Raw genomic sequence first — 24,354 nt, 5'->3', positions numbered from 1 at the left:
ACAGGTGCACGTGATTAAGTTGCTGCAATCACACAAACCACCTACTGCAGCTGGGTTTACTCCTTCACAAAGTCAATAAAAGCACAAGGAACTCCTTCCAGCTGAATTTATGCAGTAAGATATAGAGGTGTGTATTTTTGTGTGGGATTGTTGAAGGCTTCAGCTGTGTGTGGTAGGGGTAAGCTACCAGTTCTTTGGGTCCATAATGCGCTAATTAACTGCTGCAATATTTTAGCAACTGATTTTTTTTTTTTTTTATTAAAAAATCCAAAGAAAACAAGTCTTTCAAATGAAATATAAACCAGTACTTTTTATTTTAAATGAAGACAAAAAAAAAAATATAGCTGATGAGAAGGTCATCTGTGATCATTTCATATGTGGCCTTATATATGAGCTTGATTTTTGGGATATATGGTCCCTTGAATGTGGTTTTCTGTTTGTTTTTAAACAGGATCTTAGGAAGACTGAAGAGCAAGTATTTCTTTTTTTATCTGCTCCCCATTGAAATGTGGATAACAAGGGACAGCAACCAATTTCTACCAACTTGAACCAGAACATTATAGCATAGGTAATGTAATAGGAATGCAATCATTGAAGATATTTAAAACTTGAAAACCCCCTTCTCCAGCCCTCCCCCCATCCACAGAAAATTATCTTTCTTTAGCAGCTACTATGTCCTGTCACTGACAGAATGCTTTCTTTGTGTTGACATGACTTCATTTTCTCTTTTCACTGTTCACAGAACTGCACCACTTCAAAATTTTTGCTTTCTCTTGAGTCACTTTCACATTTTAGCAGGACTTCTGTTGAAATTGTTGTAAGACTTCACAATTTATTTTCATTTTATCTCTCCCACTTCTTTCTGAAGGGCTAGAGAATGTAATTACTCTAGTTGGATTTTTTTTTTTATTTGGAACCTGTTATGCTTACATAGGCAAGTTTTGTTTTGTTTTTTTTATAAAAGGTCCATTTGATAATTTTAAATAATATCTAGCTGTTCAAAATCTAGAAGATTCTTTCTTGCCAAAAATAAAATTTTGTTACACGCTCACCTTATTCCCTAGTCTGAGCAGCACAACACATTAAAAACTGGAAGAAAGACTCTGAACTTATGTCCCCTTGAAAAAGTTTCCACTCTACAACACTGATTTTGCAGGTTTGATTTTTTTTCAAACATGGACTTCCCCTCCTAGGCAAATAAACCACACTAACCACCTAACTAACTTATTTTATTCTGTGCATACAGGTACTTCTTTGTGATGCTCTTCACAGAATCAGTACTTACTCAAACGCAATGTATGTCAGAAGAGTTGCAGCTGAAAATATAGCAGATATTCCACAGCCTATGTAAGTGATAAAGGTCAGGACCTTGGTGTTCTGTGGGTCGATTTGTGTCACGGTTCTCTGCAGGTCCTGTGGGAGAGAAGGAAGAGACCTCGTTTGTAGGCAGCACCTTGGCTATGAGCACAGCACTCTTTCTTGGTAATTAGTCAAGTAAAACTGAAAAGCATTCTGGCAAGACCACTCTAACCTTGACACTGGCATTCGTTTTTGCTGAGTGTACTCAGTCTACAGTTGTTACACCTCTCACTTCCTTCCCACAGCTCTTCAAAACATTGTGCTTTAAGTATTATAACTGCTGGGAACAGCAGATAGAGCCTGATTCTGATCCTCATAATTCAGTACTAGGAATGCAAATGTACTACCCTGGAAAAGTCTCCAGTGCCCAAACGTTTTAATTCTGTTGCGTATATACAAATGTTTTCCAGAAGATGTAAGATTTAGAACAATGTAACTTAAAAAGTGTTCATACTGAAATATGCAACATTGTAGGGAATTTTTGGCCTTTTTGTTATTAAAAATCCATAGGAGTCAATGTGACTAATCATCCACAGGTAAAACCAAGGGCAAGATTACTGCTTTTTGGATTTAGGGTCTGTTTTGACATAAGAACTATACTTTTAAATAGAATCGGTCAGAAAAGTAGTGACAAAGACAGCAGGAAAAAATTTGGAAATTAAGCAGGAACATTCTAAGGTTTTTATTTTTTTTTCTGTCTAACTCTAACTGCCACATGGTACCATCTGAGAATAAATACCAGTGTTATTTTCTGTTTTTTAAGGACAAGAAAATATAAGAATGTTCAGACTTGTATCACTGTGGAGAAAATGTGAGCAACCACTAAGAGATAATGAAGTCAATTCTGCACTCATTGTCACTGTTGTCCCTAGCAAAACTAGCTAGCAAAAAGAAACATGGAATGCTACAAAACTTTGCATACTTTATAGGAAAAGGCAGGAGCAGGGTTTTTTTTCACTGTCCATTCCAGTCTTATATGGCAGTTTATTTACACATAAGGAGAGTGTTCTTTGGAAATAATTTAGTATCTAAATTAAAGTCAGAAGAAATTATTAAAATGGAAAAAGCAACTCAAATGGTCAAAACTGTGTAAAAATCTACTGGAATGCAGCCTGAATTCAAAGACCTTCTGCCTTATTTCCTATTGACATTAAAGTATTCAGGGAAGAGAAGGGGCTCATTGAATATATCCTAAAGAAAGCCTTTTCTTAATCCCTTCGGGCATGAAAAGTGGAACAAGACCATAATTTAGCTTGCAAGAAGACACAAAGTTTGTAGCTTTTCCATATCTACATCTCAGCATGACGTGAAGGGAGCAGTCCTATTAAGAAGGGTCTGGAAGGCCAAAGCTGAAAAATTCAGCGTATGTGGCTGCCTTGTGTGGTTCAAGTCCTTTTTGACACTGCCACAAGTTACTTCAAACTCCAAATACTTCCACTTAGGAATTATTCCTGCTGTGACCAGGAGCCAACATCTTTTCTGCAGCTATGTTTTACAAGCCAAAGAATATTAATTTCAGCTGGAAAAAAAATGTATCAGCCCATTATTAAGCATAAACAACCATCAAAAGTTAAGAAAAGATAGCACTATTCCGTTTTTTCATGTTGGGACTTTTTTCTCTCTGAAAAACACTTCACAAGTACAAACTGCTGGAGGCAGCTGAAGGCTGGAGGCTATGCTGCTGGGGCTGATGTGCCCCATATGGTTCCCTCTTTCATCTCCTCCGGGATACATATTGCTCTGCCAGCCACCCTGTCTGGAGACTTTGCTTACAGCTCTGACAGAGTTTGGGCTATGTGTTCTGTACCATGTGCTCCATGAGCAGTCTTTTTCCAAGAGAAGGCCAGCAATATAAGGCATCCCCAAAACTGATTAAAGCCAAGTAAGAAAACAGCCAATATGGGTTTACACATTGTGCAAAAGGTGCCACTTCATAGTTTATGACATTAGATAAATCTTGTCAAATTTGTGAACTAGATTTTCAAGGGACAAGTCAGCCTTTCGATCTAAGGATGAAAGAGAATTATTGTGCTCCCTTGATTTTTCATCCTCATTACTATTTCTACTGTCTGGAGGATGTTTTTCTTTCCCTGTTTTTCCCTATAATGAGTCTCTCTTTTTGTTCTGAAAACAGCATTTCTAACTATTTGTCTTTTTTTTTTTTTTTTTTTTTTTTCCTGCAAGCAACTTCTCACTTTCTCAATCTGGAAATTTCAAATACACTTAGACTTCTTTCTTATTCACTTCCCTCTTGTTACACACCTCCTGCCTCAGCTGCAGGTCACTTTTGTCAGATTATACTGTTAATGGATATGTCAGAGATCCTCTGCAAATTAGGACTCATTAAGATCACTTTTTTTCCTGTAACTCTAGTGGAAATGTTGGTGCTGGGCCTTGGCTGTATTAAGTTGGCTGTTATGATATGCCATTTGTATTTTGGTATCACTCAGAAGTCTCAATCTCAGGTCTTTTGTGGCACAGTATTTTCAAAACAGAAAAATCTCATTGGTACATTTTAATTATTAAAGAAAACAATATTTAGCCACTTGTAAAGAATTCAATAATGATTATAATAACAACAACAATAATATTCTTCCATTGCTAACTTTATTCATTATCTCATTCTTGAATCCTTATCACTAGCTACTTTGTTATGAAAAGATAACTTTATGATAATAAGGGGGAAAATAACGTACTATTATTGTTAAAAATTATATGCAAAAGAAAGAACCCAAGTAACAAGAATGAGAGTTGTCTTGACACCAGACAAAAGCTGTGTTGCTGTTCATGGGAACGGTAACTTGGTGAGCAGTGAGTTTGCCTACCATTAGGACCCCAAAATGTGTGAGGTGGTTGCATAAGCACACAGTTTCATTTTCATTGGACTCCGCATCCACCTGGCAGCCCGCAGGGTTCCAGCCACCATTGCCACCTGTGGAAATGAAACATGAGAAACTGCTGCCCAACAAACATATGTCAACCTCTCTTCCTTCTCTCTCACAGCACCTGCAGGGATTTCTCACTTCATCTTGTGCAAATGCAGAAGCGCTTTCTCAAACTGAACGAGCCAGCATTAAAAACAACCAGGAGAGAAGCAAGTGTCAGATTTCCTAGTTTCAGCAAGGAATCACCCCAGATGCATGTCTCAGAAATGGACTACTGAGCAGAGGCAATAGATGGAGATGTAGAATAAAGGTAGGGAGCTTTTTGGTTGTTGAGTAAAACTAACTACATGGATCATGTATTAAGACATGCCTTAGTTTACTCCAATAATAAGATGATTATAGAACTCCTTTTACCCCACTGATAAATGATGTCTACACCTGCCTGCCTCCCACTCATTTATCCTCAGGCACATGAAAGCTTTTATGGCCCAAGAGCAGAGAGTGCCACCCTTCCTCTCTGCAGCATGTAATGCAGGTCAGAGTGGGTAATCCCAATGATCTCCAGTGACCTTACAAAAAAACATGAAGTGAACTGTTCCCAACCTGCCCCACTTGAAAAGGCCATTCTGAAAAACAAATATAAAAATTTTAGTTTTAAAAATTAAATCTTAAAAAGTAAAATTTGTTTCTTTTTTCATTTTTTTTTCCCTGCCAAAATATGAGCTAGTTTTGTGAAGTCATTCATATTTTCTGACTCTTAAAGACATTTTATTCACAACTCTTGACAAGATCCAGCATAATTTGCTCTGTAACTTCAAGACAATCAAACACTCAAATTCAAGACATTCTCTCAAAAATGTGTGAATGTCTCATCAGTGAAGATGTTCCAAAACCACTTAAAACTGTTCTCCACTCAAGCAGCCACTGGGAATAGTTTCCTCCTGTGTGTTTCTCCTTTAATGTGATTCTTAAGTTCAGTTTCCTAACTAGTTTCTATGATTTTTTGCTCATTTTTATCCTCCCACATTCTCCTCTGTTGCTCTGTCTGTATTTCCAGATTTTAAATACAAATTCGGATGGTAAATTTTATTTCTTGCAAAACTGTGTAGAGAACCTCTCCATCCAAAATCCTAAAGCTCTATCTGTTTCATTGTAAAGAAAAGAAACATCTCAGCAGTGATTTCTAAAACAGAGAGATCTGGAAAGTCATCCCAGAGAACAACTTGGTGCAAAGGATTAACAGCCTGAGTAAAACATCACACACAGGTTTGGCAGTAATGACCATTCTTTGATGAAGAAAAGCTTAAGATCAGTCACAAACTTACACCTATATAACTCAGTTTTAAAAAAAATTAACAGTTAAAAGTATGGTTAAGAACCACTCATGTGTCTGAGTAGCATTATAATTGAATTTGCTCATATGGACAGATCAGTGAAAAACTGCAGATATAGGGAAAAAGTGGGAAAACTCAATTGAAAAATCTAAAATGTTAAAAACATTTACACTAAAAACAGACTTTTAAAAAGAAATTTAACATTTGCTGTTACATGTAACTACACTAACCAGAAGAAATTATACACTTTACTGAGTAGACTTTATTGAATCCTGTAAGGATTGATTTGGAAGCAAAATAGCAATACTGTGACTAATTTTAAAACTCAGACACATTTATTCCCCTCATGAAAGAAATGAAAGTATTTTTAAACTTACCATTTTTGTTCATGTCCCAGAAGACACAGGTAGGTTTAGGATCTTCCTAAGAACAGATGTAAAAGTATACTTTGTATATCTCTTCAGACATAAATCTCATCAACATTTACAACAGATGTTGCAATGCATATATTTTTATTTAATAAGCAGAAGAATCCATATCATCAGATTGTTGGAAACTTACTTGCCTGGTGTAAGAGGTTTTTTTCTGCTAGAGAGACAGATTTGTCCAAACTGAAAAATCTAGAGCACTACTTTGTACAATTCAATGTCTCCTTTTGCATGTCCTCAGAATAATGAAGTTTTCTTGTGTTAACTGAAGTTATCCATGAATATGATGTCTTTATAGAATTTAAATAGTTTGTACTATTTACTTCCTTAGGGCTTCTCCATGAATCCTCTATGTAAAGCTTGAAAATGTGCAAATGCCTGCTGAACCCAAGTGTAGGTTGTTTTGCCTCACATTAAAATAGTAATTGTAATGCAATGCAAAATAACGGAGCTGTGAAAATTACCAACCAGGTTCTCATTACGTAAACAACTTAGGTAAATTTAAAATCACTTTAACAATTGTCTTTAACGTTTCTTGTGCTATTGCCTCTTTTGGATTAGATACTGAGAACGGAGTCAAACTCAGACATTTTCTAACTGGAACAGTATGTGACAAAAGGTTGCATTTGGTCTGTATTTCCCTAAATTTACTGTAGTCATCTTTTATTAATGATTTTCCATTCCTCTGATGAAAATCACATAACAACAAAATAATTCTGGGAACTATTAACAAAGTGAATAATGTTTGGTCAAAGAATTTAAGTAATTATGAAGTTCCAGTGTAATAAATCATGTCCCCGGTCTCTGGTCATGAATACGGTCATTAAAAAAGGTTTCACCTACAGTTATTGGCACAGAAATTATTTCTGAGGAGCAGAATCAATGATCTTGCAGATAAGTGTTGGGTCATGAACAGAGTATGAATGCATGGGGATGGGAGAGATTGTTTCTACTTTTTGCTTAATTGCTTTTGTTCTAGACTTCTTAATTTCAATTTGAGTTTGATCTAACTCAAAATTCATCCATATAAATCAGGCTATAATGTTAGCCTTTATAATCTGCATTCCCGTTCTTCTGAATAATCCGTCTTGTTTTACCTGAATTTTGGTATGCTTGATTGTAACCTTCACGTAATCCTGAAGATCCTGAATGGTTAAGTTTCCAATACTGCATGCCACCACAAAACTGGTCAAATTGGCAGGATTTTCTGCATCCTTCAGAATATTAAGAAAAATATAATAAGTGCTTACATGGCACATGACATAAAAGCCAGAGTACACAGTTTCATTTTTGCAGCGTGCCAGAATAAGTAAATTGTCAGCATTTCTGTACTTCTGATCACACAATGTAAGAACATTACAATCAAATTATGGGTTATAATTAAAATTATAAAATTATTATAAAATCAAATTATGGGTTAGTATTATGGAAGTTTCCCTATTTTCCTTGTAGCCATAAACATGCATAGGCACAATTATAGAGAGAGGCTAGAAGGCAAACAAAATTATAACTCAAACTATGTGGCAGATAACAACCCATGATATGATTAGCTCATTTCCCTAAACAAGCATGAATGAGCTCACTTATCTTATTGTTGACACTGTCCCCTTTAGTAAATGCAAAGTTTTTAGAGAATAAACTGTTTTCTGCATATAGTTGTTAAATCGACCTCTGTCTTAAAATGAATGACTATTAAGTATTAAAAAAACAAAAAGCAATGTTACATACTGAAGGAGATAGCATTTTCTGTAAGGTCTTATTTGATCGGAATTTAAATAGAATACTGACATTGTCACTGGCCAGTAGGATTTTTAACCTGCAGCTGGCAATTTTCCAGAAGAGGTTTCCTTGGAAACCAATTATTTAATGAAATGGAATTTCATTGGCAATGCTATTTTCTTTTGATAGGCTTCTATTGAAACCTGCATATTTCGATGCCTGGTTGGGAAGCTTGGTCATTGCCTGTGGCAGATCTCAGGTCAAATGAGGTCTTATATTGCCACTCACTCTCTCTCCCAAAATCTGGTCTCCCAAACTCCTGAATCCTTGATTCCTTCTCGTTAGGAGTTTTATTAACATAACAAGACATCAGGTTTCATCTCAGCACTGGGCTTGTGAGATCCCACCACTCATGAGAGACACAATAGCTTCAGTTATTAAGTGCACGTTATCCTGAGAAGAATATTTTACTTCTTAAGAACCATATCCAAGAATTTTCAGACGTAGTATTTCAGACTATACTGGAGCTTTGTGGCAAAATTTCCTAAAACCTTAAAAATTGAAGTGGAAATAAAATGCAAATTTCTAGGCAGCTCTTGAGTATTCAGACAAGAAAGATTTCTTGGCTAACACCTAAATTTGAACATCTGACAAAGTTTATGGAAGTTCTTGGGCATATTTCCACTGGTTTCAGTGGATTCTATCTGTAGCAGATAGGAAAAACAAGACAGAGTTGGTCTCCTTAAGGAAGGCAATTTAATATATTCTTATATGTGCATTAAAGTAAAATACAGATTACTACTTGTTTAGCCATGAGGCTGTGTTCAGGTGAAGTCCAACAGTTCAGACATAGATGTTTACACTGAACACAGCTGCCTCTGGTGAGGTGAATCCCACCCTGAACAGCTTTTATAAAGTTCTCTAAGTAATGGAACCATCTTTAATGAATTGCAAGACAAAACTTATTGGAATTCTCTCAGTTGCAATCAAATAACCCACTACCTCCAATGCTGCAAAGTGTGTTTCACTGTTATGTTGAATACTTTTAAGGAATACAGTGAATAGCATTCAGATATTTGTAATTTCATGTGGAAGAAATCTGAAATGCAATAAAAATTAAATACTCATATTAATGGATAATGTTATTTTGTTTGAGATGGCATGTGCATCAGCTTATTTTTAGGCCTTACTTTAATCCTGTTTTTCTTTAACTTCCTTTATTTTTAGACTTCCTAAAAATGTGAGGATCGCATATTTTTAATTCATTGTGTTAAACACATCACCCATGAAGAGTTTGAAAAGCACACAAAAAATGAAAGGCATATTAGTTGCAAATTAAGGTGCAATTTTTATGGTCTTTGTTTTTCAGTGGCTTATTAAGTGCCACTTAGAAACGCATTCTAGCACCATTAAGGGACACATTCTGACTTCATATGATTTTCTGCCATTATGACTGGCCTCCATCTGTATTCTTCTGGGTTTTTTTTTTTTATTCAAGATATCCATCCTGTTTTTCTCAAAAGCAGGCTTAAAATGAACACAATTTAAAATAAAAGTACTTTGGGGTGTATTTCAGAAGGCAACTGTGGGTCATGGGTATTTTCTTGCCTAGATTATCTGAAGAATCTGGATACACTGCCAATAAAAACGATAATATAGAGACAATACAATACTACGGAGTTCTGCGGATGCACAGGAGCCAAAGGTCACTTGAAATACTGATGGGAAAACAAACTCAAGTCTTCTGAGATACATTCTACAGTTCAACATGAAACAATGTTTCCTTCTTAATTAACTTTTTTTTTCTTTTCTTTTTTTTCCCTAGTAAGTGTGGTTTTGGTTTTATTTTTCCAAGCTGCAAACTCTTCCTAATATTTTGGCACCTACCATACAGGCACTATTTACAATAACTATTTGACAAGACTCAAAAAATAAAACATCAAATCTACCTGTGCATGTTTGGGTTTCAGGTAGAAGTATTGTTATCCTTATTCCTATTAAAATATGGTATACTGATGAGAACACAGGTGTGGAAAGAATTGTGTGTATGTATGAACAAAAGTTCTCCGGCTGCCTACCATCAGCCCAGGGTTTCCAGCTGAATATAAAGCAGAGCTGAATATGACTGCTAACCAGCTCTTAAAAGGAAAGGAGAGTACTTGGAAGTGTTACATGCCAAACTCCTTCCTTCTGTCCTTCCTGATAGAAAATAACCTGGCTCCACTGAACATCAAGGACTTATATTAATGCATTTTAACAAAAGTTAAAAGTTTTATAAAGGCCTTTGCTGCTTTCCTCTGATTTTAAGCAGTTGGGATACAGTTTTCCATAGATTAACCTGAGAAAAGATTTATTTCACAAGTGAGAGTAATTTTCAATTAAAACCACTGACTTCAACTCAGCTTGGGCACTTCAACTGTTTTGCTGCTCTGAATGTAAGACTGCCTTCATCTGCTGTCATCTTTTAATTCCTGTAACTCATGAAATACCGTGAAATGATTACATAACAGGAAACTTTTAGCAGCTGGCTTTGATTTACCCTATCTGAAATGACTTTAAGCACATTAATGCTTACCTGAAAAAGACCATTTTTATTGAAGAAAGTAAACTGAGCCCTGGATATAACTTCAAACTCGTCTTGACTTAAATTCTTCAGTAAACTTGGTGGCAGAACAACCGAGGCGATGGCACTTGACTGATCCTTGTCAAAATCTATCTGTTAAATAAAAACAACAGGAGAACGTGTTCAAACAATAAAGAAACCATCTGTTGTCCACAACTGGGTTCACACTCTTACACAGAAATATATAGATATGCGACCAGAACCAATCAACACTAAAATGACTTGTGAATATGTAAGAGTTGATGCAATAAATACATTTTTTTTAAGACTTGGGAGGTTTCCCACTTTTCCAGCATGAGATCTGCCTTCTGCTACAAAAAGCTATTAGATAAAATCAACAAAGAGACAAACTCCTCCACTGCTATAATGATGATTTGGAAATAATGAGATGGTAATTATGACAGTCATAACCATTTTCAATAACATTCAAGATGCAAACAATAGCAAACATAGCAAACAATGTTGAAAACTAAAAAATATGCTCTGAATCTTCCTTTGTTAAATTGTATTAGTTGGCTTAATCTGCACATCTGAAATAATTCTCTTATGAGCTTTTATAGTTTCTGTGTAATGAAAAGGAGATTTAAAAATGATTAGTGTCACTTCTCCATATTTATTGTGCTACATAGCACAAAAAAGACACTTTCTGACATCATATAAATTTAATCTTTACTGGCACTGTATCAGAAATCTAAAAGTCCTCTGTGGCCCAGGAATGTAACAAGTGAGTAGGAAATAAAAGAGGATGCAATCCTGCATTTTATTCGCTATTTTATGACTGATCACTTCCCCAAGGCCTACCCAAGGTGTGCCACCATACCATTGAAGGAAGGGGAATAAGCTAGCTCACAGTGCCTCTGTAGTAAAAGCACTTAAGAATTTCACTGTGAGATACAGGAACTCCCACTGCTGACTTCCCCAGGAGCATCCTGGTCATGTATTTATGCCTCTCAGGGACAACTGTGTAATTCTAAAAGCACCATTAGCTAATAGAAAATTAAAAGTCATAGGCCTATTGACAGATTATTCACCCTTGAAAATCAGTAAGAGGGAGCTCATAGACCCTCATCCTGACAGGGATAAATGCAGTTCTAATCCAGGTTTTCAGAGGTTGATTCTGCCACAGTAAACAGAAAGTGTGTATGTGATAAAGGTGTTCCATTAGGCATTGTCTGCAAATAGAGTAGAAGAGGCTTCTCCGAAGAAGCATGGATATATTACAGGAACAATTTAATAATATGAATCACCAAAACCTAACTTAGTCAAAGGTTTGGCAAGAAACATAAAGACACAGGGGACTGAAATAGAATCTTTCCAAATTGCCATGGATAAATTTACTTAGTATCTACTTTAAGAGAAAAATACAAAAAAAAAATCTGGAAACATTCTGACATTCTGAGTTTAATGTTCCCTGATGAACCTATGATAGAGGATCACATCACTGGTGAAAAACCTGGGCTTTCACAAGGGAATCTCCCTTCAGCAGGGATAATAAGTATCTTTCTGACAGGCATGGAAAATATAAACGGCGCTCACAGCTGCTGCAAATTTCTGGTAGGAAGGATGCTAAGAATTCTCAGTCAGCTGTTGGAAATATGAATATCTGAGAAGAAACTTGTGTTCCAATAGGAACATTATAAATAATTTGACGGAGTTTGGATTTTATGATTATTTAGACAGTGCTGTAATAAATGATTCCAGGACCAGAAAATTCCTGGATGTCCTCAAGCTACAGATGGTAATTCCTGTTATATGTGCGATCATCCAAACCCTGACTTTGGAATTTTCCTTTCCTCTTTCCATAAATAAAGGATGAAATCTGCAGGAGAAACATTCCTTTGATAACAAAGAACTATTCAGCTTCATAAACAGCTATTGAGCTTCATTAATATGGAGAGCTAAACAAAAGTAGATTTACAATCACCAAAAATTTCTGATAAAATGATTCAAACTCAAGTACATTAAATCTATTTTTATCCATTTAAACAAGCATTGGAGTTTTGATCCAAAGTCTATATACATGCACAAGTCCTAAAGCCTACTATATTACTACTACTTTTTCTAGAAAGTAGATTTTTTTCTGTCTTAATTCTTGTTTTGACTTTTACAGTATATAGTATCTTATAAAATGATCAGACATTTATTATGTTGTGTTGCCAGTTTGCAGCAGGAATTAATTTGTACTTATACTCTAGTGATTAGTCTTTAACTGTTTTTATAACACCATATTTTCTTGAATTCAGTTTTAGTTCCTCTGGCCCAAATGACAGCAGATTTTTTCTTTTTCTGTGTAACATTTTCTGTGTTTCTCCAAGTAAGGCTCTCAGTACTTGCATGGTTAAACACCCAGGAAACTGAGATTACATTACCTCTGTCACAGACTTCCTATTTAACTGAAAAATAAAAAAAATTAAATTGCACTGCATCTTTAAAAGCATTTAGGTGCCTTAAGGTAGAGACAAGCATGTAGTGAAACTTAAAAGTTTTTGGCACCTCATCACTACTGATTTCAAAAGAACCTTTGGAAAATCCTACAGGTGCCCATGTGCATCTCAAATAGTATTTCAAACTTTTACATGTCTGATTTTTTTTATTTGGGGGAAAAAAGCAAAGAAAAAGTATTTTTGATGTGATGATAAATATCTTAACTATGGTATCCTGTCTAGATACTGTAGCACTGGAGACCTTCCTAAATTTTGTGTGATCTCTGTTTTATTTTTAATATCTAGGCTGGTCAAGCTACACATGAATGACTTGAACTGCCTCAGATACCCTAAATGGTAGAAGCCAACCAACCTATGTGTGGAGAACTGGATTAGACTTAGGTTTCTTTTAGCACTAAATGTTTAAACTGTACTGGAAGGTCGAAGAACTATTGTATCTGCAGAAATCTATATGTAAATACCTATATCTAGGTATCTTATTTTAAAGCTGAAAGAGATTAAAAGAGTTGTTAGATATTGTACAATGGTCAGTACTGCAGATTGTTAAAGGTTATCTTCCTTTTTCTAATAATAAAAAAACCTCACAAAACTAAAAAAAAGTCAAGTGTGTTCTGGATTTATAAGCCGAATTACTTTTTATCTGCATGGAATGTGAGTTTATCTGTGTTTCCTGTCACTCAAGGAAATACTACATTAATCTGTTATCTGTTTGGATGATTGTAGGAAAAAGGAAACAGAAAGTAGGGGGAGAACTGGGAGTTGTAAGTGGATTTATAGGAACCACAGTAAACAGACTTGGAACAAAAGACACACCTCGTGTTCAAATACAACAGCTTGTTCTGTACCTGGAAATCAGATGCATTATTCTGTGGACTGACGCTGAAAGAACCACCTTTGAATGAAGTTGAATTTATAGAAGACACTCCAAGTGCGAGATTTCGTGTTGAAATACTCATGGATGGTCCAGCAAAATGGATCTTTAAAGCCAAGGCATCAATAGTTTTTAGAGCTCTAAAAACAGAAATAAAATTTACTCTGAAAACTGAATACAGAAAAAACTCCCACCTATGCTCTGCACATGCCTCACATCACAAGATGATCCTCTTGTTACTGACTATGTCTCTATCACCCATCTGTGTATTCACAAGGAGACTGTTAGACTGTAAATTCATGTATCTCTCTTGAAAACAAAAGCTTTTGACTGACAGAAACTGTGTGATTACATATCACTGGTCCTGCAATAATTTTCCAACAATACTTATATCTATGTTTTGTCATATATCAAAAGACTTCTTTTCCATCCAAATACTTTCTCTTTGTCATGCACACTAAGAGAAATATTTGTGTATCTATTTTGGAAAATTCTTTTTGATGGGAATCTGAAAACTTTGATTTTCTGGTTTGTCTATACATGGAAGGATGGATCCTGACAGCCTTGCAGGTTGCTCTCAAAAGCTTTTCTCAAATGCAGAAATACTTACTCTGAAGATGAGGCTGCCAATACGCTGTCTGAACTGGTCAGAATATTGGAAAAAATTGTCACCACGGTAGAACCCAGAGATTCATCGATTTCTTCATCGTTCACAATTTTTTTGAGCTTCTGCACAACGTCATTTACTTTGTCTGAGGTCAGCTGCTGCCCCTCACCAGTGAGATTTAGAAGCTGATTGGCGATATCTGCTGCATTTTCTGTGAGCATACAGAATCAAGCAAAAAGAGAAAATAATGCATTACAGTCCTGAAGTAATCCAGAAATACGAATTTTTGTAGCTGCTGTTGAAAGCTGGAGTATGTTTTATGGTACTTGTAGTGAACAGAGGGTTTCATCACTTTGTCAAATTTAAATTTTTTTTTAAAAAAAGTATATAGGCCCTTCTGATTATATACTGTCCTCATTTGCTCTTTATATTATTTTCTTTTTGTGTTTTTTTGAGTTTGTAAATCAGAGTTATTACAGAAAGGGCTGGTTGAATGAAACAGAGAGGAATAAAATGCATATTATCTCTCCTTCTTCTCCTTATGCTATTTTTTTTTCACAGGGGAAAAAAAGGGGACCCTAACATTGTAGTCCTGTTATTTTATTACTCTTTCACAGCCGGAATGACATCAGGGGGTATTTAAAAAGCAGGGAATAAATCTGAAAATGTCTGATTGTAAGTCCAGTGAAGAGCGCAGGAGTCTTTCCCCTGGCAAGCATTCAAAATATTTAAAAATTTGTCCTAACTTGAATATCAAATAGAGGTAAAGTACCACTTTCCTGTACTCTTGAGTAAATTGCCTGAGGAGTTTGATTTAATTTAGTAACTGGCATCCAGAGTTTTTAATGGGTGAGGTGAATTGAACTTGGGTGCACTTATTCAGAGTTTATTTACTTTGCACGTAATTTTTTTAGAGAGAATTTTAAACAACTTATCATAAAGAGAAAATATATCCTTGCAAAGAGCAACACTAATATACCCACCTGTGCAATTTCTAAGATCAGGCTGACCCCAGTATGATGTATAATTCTGCAGACCCAAATAGCTAAAGAGGAAAAATGACAAAATTCACATTAAATATAGTAAAATATATATATATAAATATTTCATAATTCTTATGTAGATGTCACAGTGGTCCACTTTTCTCAATTCTCAATATTCCCAGCAACATGGCCCCTAGTGAAACACAGTATGTATACATGACAGTGAAAGTATATGACTGATAAAATGATAGTGCTCAGAGAAACCCCAGCTCTTCAGTGAAAATTCTGGCCTTGTATTTCAGAAAAGACCCAAATATTGACACAAACTATTACACCCCTATTATGGCCTAGTCAGATACTTTTCTATAATTTCTCCTTGATATAAATGGCTTTGATCTAGACAACAGCAAGACATAATACCTCTCATAAGAGCAAGCACAAGATCCGTATGAAGCTATAAATTTATTCCAGCAAAGAAAACTAGGGTAGGTCACTATCAGATCCAGGTCCAAAGTGAGGGGCAGATATAAAGATTCCTTTTTTTTTTTTGAGCCCTAACATGGCAAAATACAGAATCACTGAATGGGTCATGTTAGAAGGGACCACAGTGGTCATCTGGTCCAACCTCCCAACTCAAGCAGGGTCATCCCAGGGCACATGGCACAAGACTGAGTCCAGATGTTCCAGTGAGGGAGACTCCACAACCTCCCTGGGCAATCTGTTCCGGTGCTTGGTAACCCCCACAGTACAGAAATTCTCCCTCTCATTCAGGTGGAACTTCTGTGCATCCATTTCTGCTCACTGCCCCTTGTCCCATTGCTGGGCAGTACTTAGAGGAGCCTGGCTCCATCCTCTTGACCCCCTCCCCTCATTGATAGACACTGATGAGGTCCCTCCTCAGTCATCTCTTCTCAAGGCAGAACAGGCTCAGCTCCCCGAGCCTTTCCTTGTAAGAGAGATGCTCCAATCTCTTAATCATATTTGTCACCCTGTAAAAATGGCTCCAAAATAAACCACACTTTTTTCCTCAGTTTTTCTTTAAAGACAATTGTTGTCACAGAAAAAGGCAGGATGGTAAATGGGAAAAAAATATCCTTTACTCACCACACGATAAAACAATATTATTCCTCAGCTGATCACATTTATTGTAACATCACAGGTAATCCCCTACTGTGGAATGAAGATGACTAGAGGAGGCTGTTAGAAGAGCTTCCCCTTCTCTCCAAGCAAATCCTACCAAACAGTGCTCCATATTGGCCAAAGGTAGTGGAGGCAGAGGCAAGGAAGGCACAGCACAAGACAGAACACAGTAATTTTTTATTTTTTTTTTTAATGTGCTCTACACAATCAGTGGTATAGTCTAGACCACAGATGAATAATAAAGATAGGCAATACTGGGACAGCAAAGGCCAGAAACCTTAATTTTTAATGATTCTGAGGCTCTGACATAAAAACAATTTGATTTCTGCACTCTTGTACAAGATTAGGGGGTTGAGGAAGTGAGTTATTTAAATATAATGCGGGTTGCTTTCCTGTTTGGCACTGAACCTCAAAGCTGATTCATATCCATGTTGCCATACTGTTTGGAAAAAGTAAAAGATCTGGTCTTCTCAGAACATGTTCCAGAAGCAATGTGGGTGGATAAGACTAATATATTGCATTTAATAATAATCATCCTAAATACTGAAGAAATTAATTAATATTGCATCATCATAACCATGTTTAAGGCACTCAAAGGAGATCAAAGCCACAATGTTTTGGTAATACATAAACAGAAGTAATAATATCCCCATTTTACAAATGGGAAATGGACATACAGGGTCAAAGTCTTTTGTAGATGTTTGCAAAAAAATCCTACATTAGGGAAGATTTCGTAAACCTTAAAGTCTCTAGTCCAAAACTTTGAGCGTAAGATTAACCCCACCTTCAATTATGACTAAACAACTGGCAAAATATTTCTTTCACCATTTCTTTTACTTTTCTCTTAATGAGATGAGGTGTTTTGGATTAAACCAAATACACATCTCATCTTCATAGAATTTTATTCTAACTCTTGCACAAGTCAGATAGCAGTGGTGGAGTGGTAGCAAATGTGAAGCTTTGGGTATGGTAACATAAAGGTGACTGCCAAGTGCAAGGTCCTGCATGTGGCTCAGGGCAATCTCAAGCACAAATAGAGGCTTGGGAGGAGAATGGATTGAAAGCAGCCCTGAAGAGAAGAACTCAGAGATATTGGTGGAAGATGCAGCCCTGAAAGCCAGCCATATCCTGGTTGCATCTAGCTGCATCCAGCTCTGGGGCCTGCAGGATAAGAAAAATCTGGACTTGTTGGAGCAAGTCCAAAGGGGGCCCACAAAAATAATAGGAGTGCTGGAGCACCTCTCCTGTAAAGAAACTGAGAGTTGTTCATCCCGGAGAAGGCTCTGGGGAGCACCTAAAGAGGCTACAAGAGATCTGGACAGGGATTTTTTGCAGGGACATGTAGTGACAGGACAATGGCAAATGGTTTTACACTGAAAGAGATTAGGTTAGATATTAGGAAGACATCTTTTTACTTTGAGGGTAGTGAGGCACTGGCACAGGTTGTCGGGAGAGGCTGTGGATGCCCCATCCTTGAAAGTGTTCAGGCCAGGATGGATGGGGCTCTGCCCAACTTGGTCCAGTTGGAAGCGTCCCTGCCCATGACAGGGGGGTTTGGAATGAGACAATCATCAGGGTCCCTTCCAACCCAAACCATTCCATGATTCTATGACTTGAATAAAACAGTTTCATTCTGTAAAAAGGTGTTATTTTTATAGTCATGTTGAACATTAATTGTGGGCCCCAATATGCCCTACAGAAGTGGTAGATGAGTCTTTTTTTCTTAACAATGAAAGACATACAATTACTGTACCCACCTAATCTCTCACAGTATAGAAAAAATCTTCCTGAAATACAATACCAGCCATTGGCAACCATTATAATAACTAAATAATAACTATATATAACCAGAAAGTCGCATGTGAAACAACTCAGCTTCTCAGATATTTGAACACATACCAGGTTCTTGATGCAGTCTGAACTGAGCTCCCATGGCAAAATGTGAAGTTGGTCACAGTAGGCCTGGTATCCGGCCAAAAATAATTTGGAGGGTTTTCTTCAGCTAAACATTTTTCTGTAAAAATGAATATATCAGTATTAATAGTAAATTTCTTCACCTAATTCACCATCTTCCATTTCTTGTCCTCAGCTCATCACCCAGTCTTCAGTACAAAATTGTCTTCAGATGAAATGTTTGGTTGTTTGCAATAGAGTGGCAATAGAGGGGTGCACAACAGGGGATCGATCACACATGCTGCTGCTCCTCAAAGGAAAGACTTGGACTGCATCCATCTGTACTCCAGCAGCTTCCACCCCCTCCCTCCCAAATTAATTGGAAGAGATGAGAGCTAAAAGAAGACTGATTAAGGGCAACAGCTGTCATAAACACAAACAACATTGAGAAGTGGGGATGAGGGGCCTTGGAGGTCCAAAATGTCTCATTTTAGCTCTGGCTGTAAAGCATATTTTGTTATCCTCAAACCACCAGAGGAACTATCAGGAACTCTCCCAGCCTCTTTGAACCAGACAGCAAGACATTGACTAAAGCAATCTGGACAACTTTGTTTGTGTTAAAATGGTATTTTGAGCATGGCTTTCTGAGATGAGTGGAACAACTGGGCTTATAGGGACAATTTAAAATCTGAAACAGTCATACTGTTTGGTAATGTGTGATTATTTTAACACAGAAGATGCTGATTTATGAACAAGCAAAAAAAATGATTTGTTGTGTAACAAAGCTGATCACAACTTACCCACTGGATCAACATCCACAGTATGAAGTTGGTATCCTTCTTCCATGGTTCGATTATTACTTATGAGCTTCTGTCGGATGTCTTCCTCTTCTAAATTGATGTTGTTGGTAGAATTATAAACCAGAAGAGCCAAAGCACTGAAACTGCAAAGAAAATTTTCCAAGTGTTTCAGTCAGAGCATCAGAGGCCAAATGTGTGGAAATAAAAATATCTGACAAACTCTTGTTTTCTGAGTATGGAACAGTGTCACCAAAACAGTGTTGCTCATTATCTGTAAATTAATATTTTTATATATAGAGGGCCACGACAAGAAAATGTGGTTGGGAAATTTCATCTTCTAGTTACCTTTAAAGAAGCATCTCGTCAAAAGGGCTAAAAATTGTTTTCAGAAGAGTTGATGAAACTGTAGACTTGTGAGATCTAAATGGGCCCTAATTAATTTTTAAAATCTGTTTGCTGACGGCTTAGGAACTTAAGAGCTGATTCATCCCACCTCACAAAACTTGTCAGGGTGGGACGAGTCATCCTCCAGAGGATCCACCTCTGGAACTGACTACAGAGAAAGGCTAGGAGATTAACAAAGAACAGATGCCTAACATTTAAATCTCTGAAGTTTTTTATGGAGTGAAAAACACCCTGACATACTTCTGAAGCTTTTAGTCATTATTAGGAAAGTCGAGTTCCTCAGATGACTGAGTTTTGAGCTCTAATAGCTGTTCTGTACAGTAGCCCACTGCTACTTTCTTGGGCATAAAAAGTAGTTCAAAGTGCCCATGCCTCTTTCCTTTGAACAAAATGAAACAGTCCCCACCCTCGTCCAAAAACATAGCTTTTCTGGAAGGGTAATCATGAACAGCAAACCAGTTCTAGCAGGACACAGGAAATAAGTCCAGAGTGGAAGGCACAGAAATTTCCTCCTGGGACAAAAGGAGATGTTGGATGAAGATGAGATGTTGGTACCCAAGAGCATTGCTTGGCTCTGGCTGGTAGGAGGTAAGCCACTAAAGCATGGAACATTGGATGTCCATGGGAACCAAAATGTGGAAAAAGGGAAAAAGCAAACATGCTTTGGGCTGTCTTCATCTTAGCCTTGCCCTTGGATACCCATTAGCCTGAATAAAGACAGACCTTTAGAGAGTGTGAGCTGTTCCTGGCAGCCTGGGGACTGGTGGCACTGCCAGCACACATACAGTGAGCAGGGCACACAGCCACCAGGGGTGCTTTCACCTGTGGTCCCCTGTGCAAGAAAGCAACAGTGAGCTAAAGGGTCTACAGGAAGAAGAGTAGCAGAAAAAAATCTGTAGGGGTGCTGAAGAGGGCGAGTAGGGTTCTCAGGTACTCCTTCCTAGACAGACCAGGACTTCAATTAAAAAAATCCTTCAGAAAGACATCCCCATGATGACAGCTCAGAACTGCAATTTCCAGATGTGCCTAATTTTCTTGACATATTCACCGTTTTGCTGGTAACATGTTGCTGGAGAAGAAAGATAAAAATGTGACCACCTGCAGGCTTGGCTTTCTCTTTTCCCAGTGGATGTATTTTAGCAGAGAAATTCCAGCTATCTCTGGCCAGGTCGCTCCTTCCCTGCTCCCAGAGATACTGAGTTCCTCCTAACATTCCTTTGGTCTCTGTGGAGTGTTTAATATGTAGATGGCAAATAGCCTCAGTAGGGTGGATATGCATTAGCAGGCTTTTGCTGTATACCTCAGATATGTTACAAGCACAGATTTATTACAGCATTTATTTTTAGCAGAAGTATGGAAATTGCCTACAGGATTGCCAATTCCTTCAGCCCTCCAGTACTTCATCCCCAGAGTCTCCTGGCACTTAACCATCTTTCCTAAAAGATTCTGGCTTCATTTGTCTATTCCCTTTACTTCAGAAAAGGAAAACTTAACATACTGATGCCACTCCCTACCTCAGCACTCTGGCTGCAGAACAGACACTCTGAACAGTCACCACTACTTGCTTAGCTGCCTGTTTCAGGATTCCCAGCTAACCAAAATGATATTTAGTATCCATACCTGTGAGGAAGGGTAATGCCAAAAAAATAGAAGGGATAATGATAGACGAGGTAGAACTGGTTGCAGTTATATTGAAAAATTACAGAGAAAAGTAATGATTATGAAGCATGGATAAAAAATAATCCCTTAAACCAATCTGATGTTTTCTGAGAAACTCTCAGAGCACGAGTCATGTATATTGTATAATAAGAGCTTACTCCATAATATGATGAAAACAATTTCCACAAACTTTTCAGAATGACTCATGCTAGCTTCCCAGGGTAAATAAATACCTTTTAACTTGACAGCTGACGCAATATGAAGTTGAGTGCTTCCTTCCACTTTTGTCACACTCAGATCCCAGAAAGAAAGTATTATCATGGTAAAGAGCAAATTCTCAGCTTGGGAAACAGTCGGCATGCACTGAAATAAATGGCAATGCTGCCATGCTCTGCTGGTGTCACTGGATTTGCTACACCCAACTTTAAATCTTTTATTGTGTGATATATAAAGGCAGATAGATTCTCACAGCAGTAATCAATTACAATTTACACATCATCTACAGTAACCTGTACTGCCAACATTACTGCCATCGATGCAATAAAACAAATGGACAGTGGTGTAGGTAAACACAAGAGGGATTAGCATGTTTCTCTTTTCTTTGACTGAAATGGTGACAGCTGTAGCAAGCAGGAAAGCTTGGGGAGACCAGTGTCTATCCCACTTTGTCCTGGTCTGTTGAGCTAAGCTGGCTCAGAGAGAGGAATTCACAAAGCTGCGTCCCCATCAGAGGCACAGGAGGCGGTGGTGGAGCCTGTGCTGCCATGGCCCAGACCACAAAGCCAGCTTTCTTCTCCGGCAGCGTGACTCAGAGCTATTCCAGGACAGTGTGCCTACACACGGGCTTTGGTCTTGCTGCTGCGCCCTGCGAGGAGCCCGAAGGAAGGATTAACAAACCACGCAAACCCTGCAGCACAGACTGACTTGCACCTGGAGGGATGTGGTTGATAATTAGCAATGCACATTTCTCCTTTCTGTTGTACTAGACAGGCTGAACTAATACTGAATTACTGTTGTTGTCAAACTGTTTCACAAATCACTGTTAGTTTCTTTCAGAGTTAGTATAACTTGATTTAAAGAATATAAAGAACTATTTTTGAAGAACCTAAATATTTAGAGAATCTAAATTTCACTGGGAATTTCAGAGCTGACTACCCTGGCATATTTTAAATAGTTTTCAAATGTCAACATTAAATTTTTTACTAATCTCATGGTTATGTTGTCTCTGAAGATAAGTGGTGATGGGTAGCTATAGCTGAAGACTGGCAGCACAGGTAGTCCTACAGAATCACCTGTGAATTTTTAACTGTTTCACATTAACTGGACAGACAAAAAAAGAGCTGACTGTTCCATAAGTCACTCAGTGAAGATGCGATACAAAGAGCAGACAAAAATGTTAGAAAACACACAGAATAAGACAGAAATAAGTATTAAAGCAGACAGAAACTAAAAGCATTCCACAGAAGCATCTGAGTTGTGAATAATCTTACTTGAGATGATTTTGACTGCAATACATTAAAATGTTCAAAACAGAGTGAAAATATATGGTGTGACATAACATTCAAAGAAATGTCAAGGATGAAGAGTTTCCTTTCCCTGGAGAAGGTGATGTTAAAGTTAGAATATAAAATCTGAGACTTTGTGACACAAAACTAAAAATTGCAGCTGCTTTTGGGACTACTAAAAATAAAACCATCCTAAGACTTCTTTTTAAGTTAGTGACCATTGTAGCAGAGCAATTTTGCAAGCACCATGGTCACACCTCGTGCCTTGGCTTGTGTCTCTGGGTCTTGCTCCTCCTTGCAGATCTGGTGTGGGAATACAAACAGCTATGGCTTTTCAACAGAAAGCACTTATAATATGTGCTAATTTGGTATGAAGGCTGTTCACTACTAGAGAATGTTGCAGAGTCAAACCAGTAAGGACTGGAATCCCTCACATGGAACAGCTGGTCTTTCTGAAATGAGTTTTTGGTTACATTTGCACAGTGTTCTGGAACAATGAAGAAAACCCCCATGCCCTAATCCCCAATACACTGCTTTTCCAAAAGTGGCATCTAACAATGTCAGATCTACACTAAATCTAGTTAAAGTCAGTGGAAAGACAAAGGAAGTCACTGGAAGCTGGAAAAGGGCAGGAAGCTTCAGCAGGAGACTAAGGATCATCCTTCAGTCACTCAAAAGGAAATCCCAAATCCTTACATCTGTGATGGAGGCTTTCTTCACAGGTCATGGACACAAGATGCCAGCAGGGCACTGTGGAGAAACCTGAGGATTTTCACTTGGTGCTTTTTTGTTGGTTTTTTTTTCAAACAGAAATATTACATATAATGTGCATGTTATGTGGCATTTTAAAATATTTCTCAGCCCTGGTAAAGGCTGTCCCTTTGTACCTTCAGTTATATTGAAGTTGTGGGGGGTAGAGGTCGGCCAGGTACAAGTCCTTCCTAAAACCTCACCAGTAGAAGCCCAGAAAACTTTTGAAATAGGAACAGACATCACAGATATGTTAATTTATAACAAGAATAGCAAAGTTACTTCATAAAAAATAAAAAATGGAAGTGATCTACAAAGAATATAAAAAGCCTAATACTTTACTAAGGACTAGGAAAGCAAAATTATGCTGTTCTAATGTTGCTAACTCTTGTTTGAAACTATTACACAATTTAATTAACATTTTATCCAAGTGTATTAGACTTTCCATTAAGCAAAGCAACACCCAAGAACACAGCATGCAGGAGCCTGAATATGCCTCACTGACATTGGTGGCAAAACTCCCACAGACTTCAAAAGAGCAGGACTAGGCATGGGTAGTTCTGATTTCCTGCCTTCCTCTCTATTTTCATTCCCAAGACAAGGGATTTCTGTTTAGATTTAGTAGTTTTTATGCAGATGGCTACCACTGTGGTTTTTAATGTGGATGAGATGTTTAACAGTACTAACATTAATATTTAGTTTACCATAGAAGGAGAAACCCAACACTGGAAATAGGCAAAATTATGACAGTCAAGCAGTGGAAGCTGTAACAAGCCTAAAATTATTGTATGTTAAGTGGAGCAAAATTCATAAATTAATTGGGGCCCGAGTTCTCAAAATTGCTTGCAAAATAAGAGAAGAAAGGAGAATCAAGGGAACTAAACTCTTCATTAAAGACCAATACCCCTACTGTGAGGCAGCCTTATGTAGTCATCTGACAAAACCTAGG

General features: G+C 37.4%; 1 protein-coding gene and 1 long non-coding RNA gene across 4 annotated transcripts in view; one reads left to right on the top strand and one right to left on the bottom strand.

The window, feature by feature from the left end:
- The window catches only part of ADGRG6 (adhesion G protein-coupled receptor G6), a 110,411-nt gene that overhangs the window by 16,750 nt on the left and 69,307 nt on the right, over window positions 1-24,354 (bottom strand). For all 3 annotated transcript variants that reach the window (XM_005518445.3, XM_014263578.2, XM_014263579.2), the window contains exons 10-19: window positions 19,087-19,229; window positions 18,293-18,407; window positions 15,254-15,315; window positions 14,274-14,481; window positions 13,638-13,803; window positions 10,301-10,441; window positions 7,104-7,220; window positions 5,956-6,001; window positions 4,185-4,291; window positions 1,286-1,413 (exon numbers count right to left, since the gene is read on the bottom strand). In XM_005518445.3, coding sequence (XP_005518502.1) covers window positions 1,286-1,413; window positions 4,185-4,291; window positions 5,956-6,001; window positions 7,104-7,220; window positions 10,301-10,441; window positions 13,638-13,803; window positions 14,274-14,481; window positions 15,254-15,315; window positions 18,293-18,407; window positions 19,087-19,229 — 1,233 coding nt within the window. The remainder of the gene's footprint in view (window positions 1-1,285; window positions 1,414-4,184; window positions 4,292-5,955; window positions 6,002-7,103; window positions 7,221-10,300; window positions 10,442-13,637; window positions 13,804-14,273; window positions 14,482-15,253; window positions 15,316-18,292; window positions 18,408-19,086; window positions 19,230-24,354) is intronic.
- Window positions 118-6,850, top strand: LOC148184648 (uncharacterized). The gene is made up of 5 exons (XR_015772160.1): window positions 118-178; window positions 452-568; window positions 1,247-1,347; window positions 4,363-4,554; window positions 6,338-6,850. It is a non-coding gene; the product is annotated as an uncharacterized LOC148184648 (long non-coding RNA).

The sequence above is a fragment of the Pseudopodoces humilis genome, chromosome 3, assembly GCF_049639895.1.
Source record: "Pseudopodoces humilis isolate 2021_Gansu_Grassland_sample_001 chromosome 3, ASM4963989v1, whole genome shotgun sequence".
In the NCBI taxonomy this organism is placed as follows: Eukaryota; Metazoa; Chordata; class Aves; order Passeriformes; family Paridae; genus Pseudopodoces; species Pseudopodoces humilis.
This window is presented reverse-complemented; position numbering and strand designations above follow the sequence as displayed.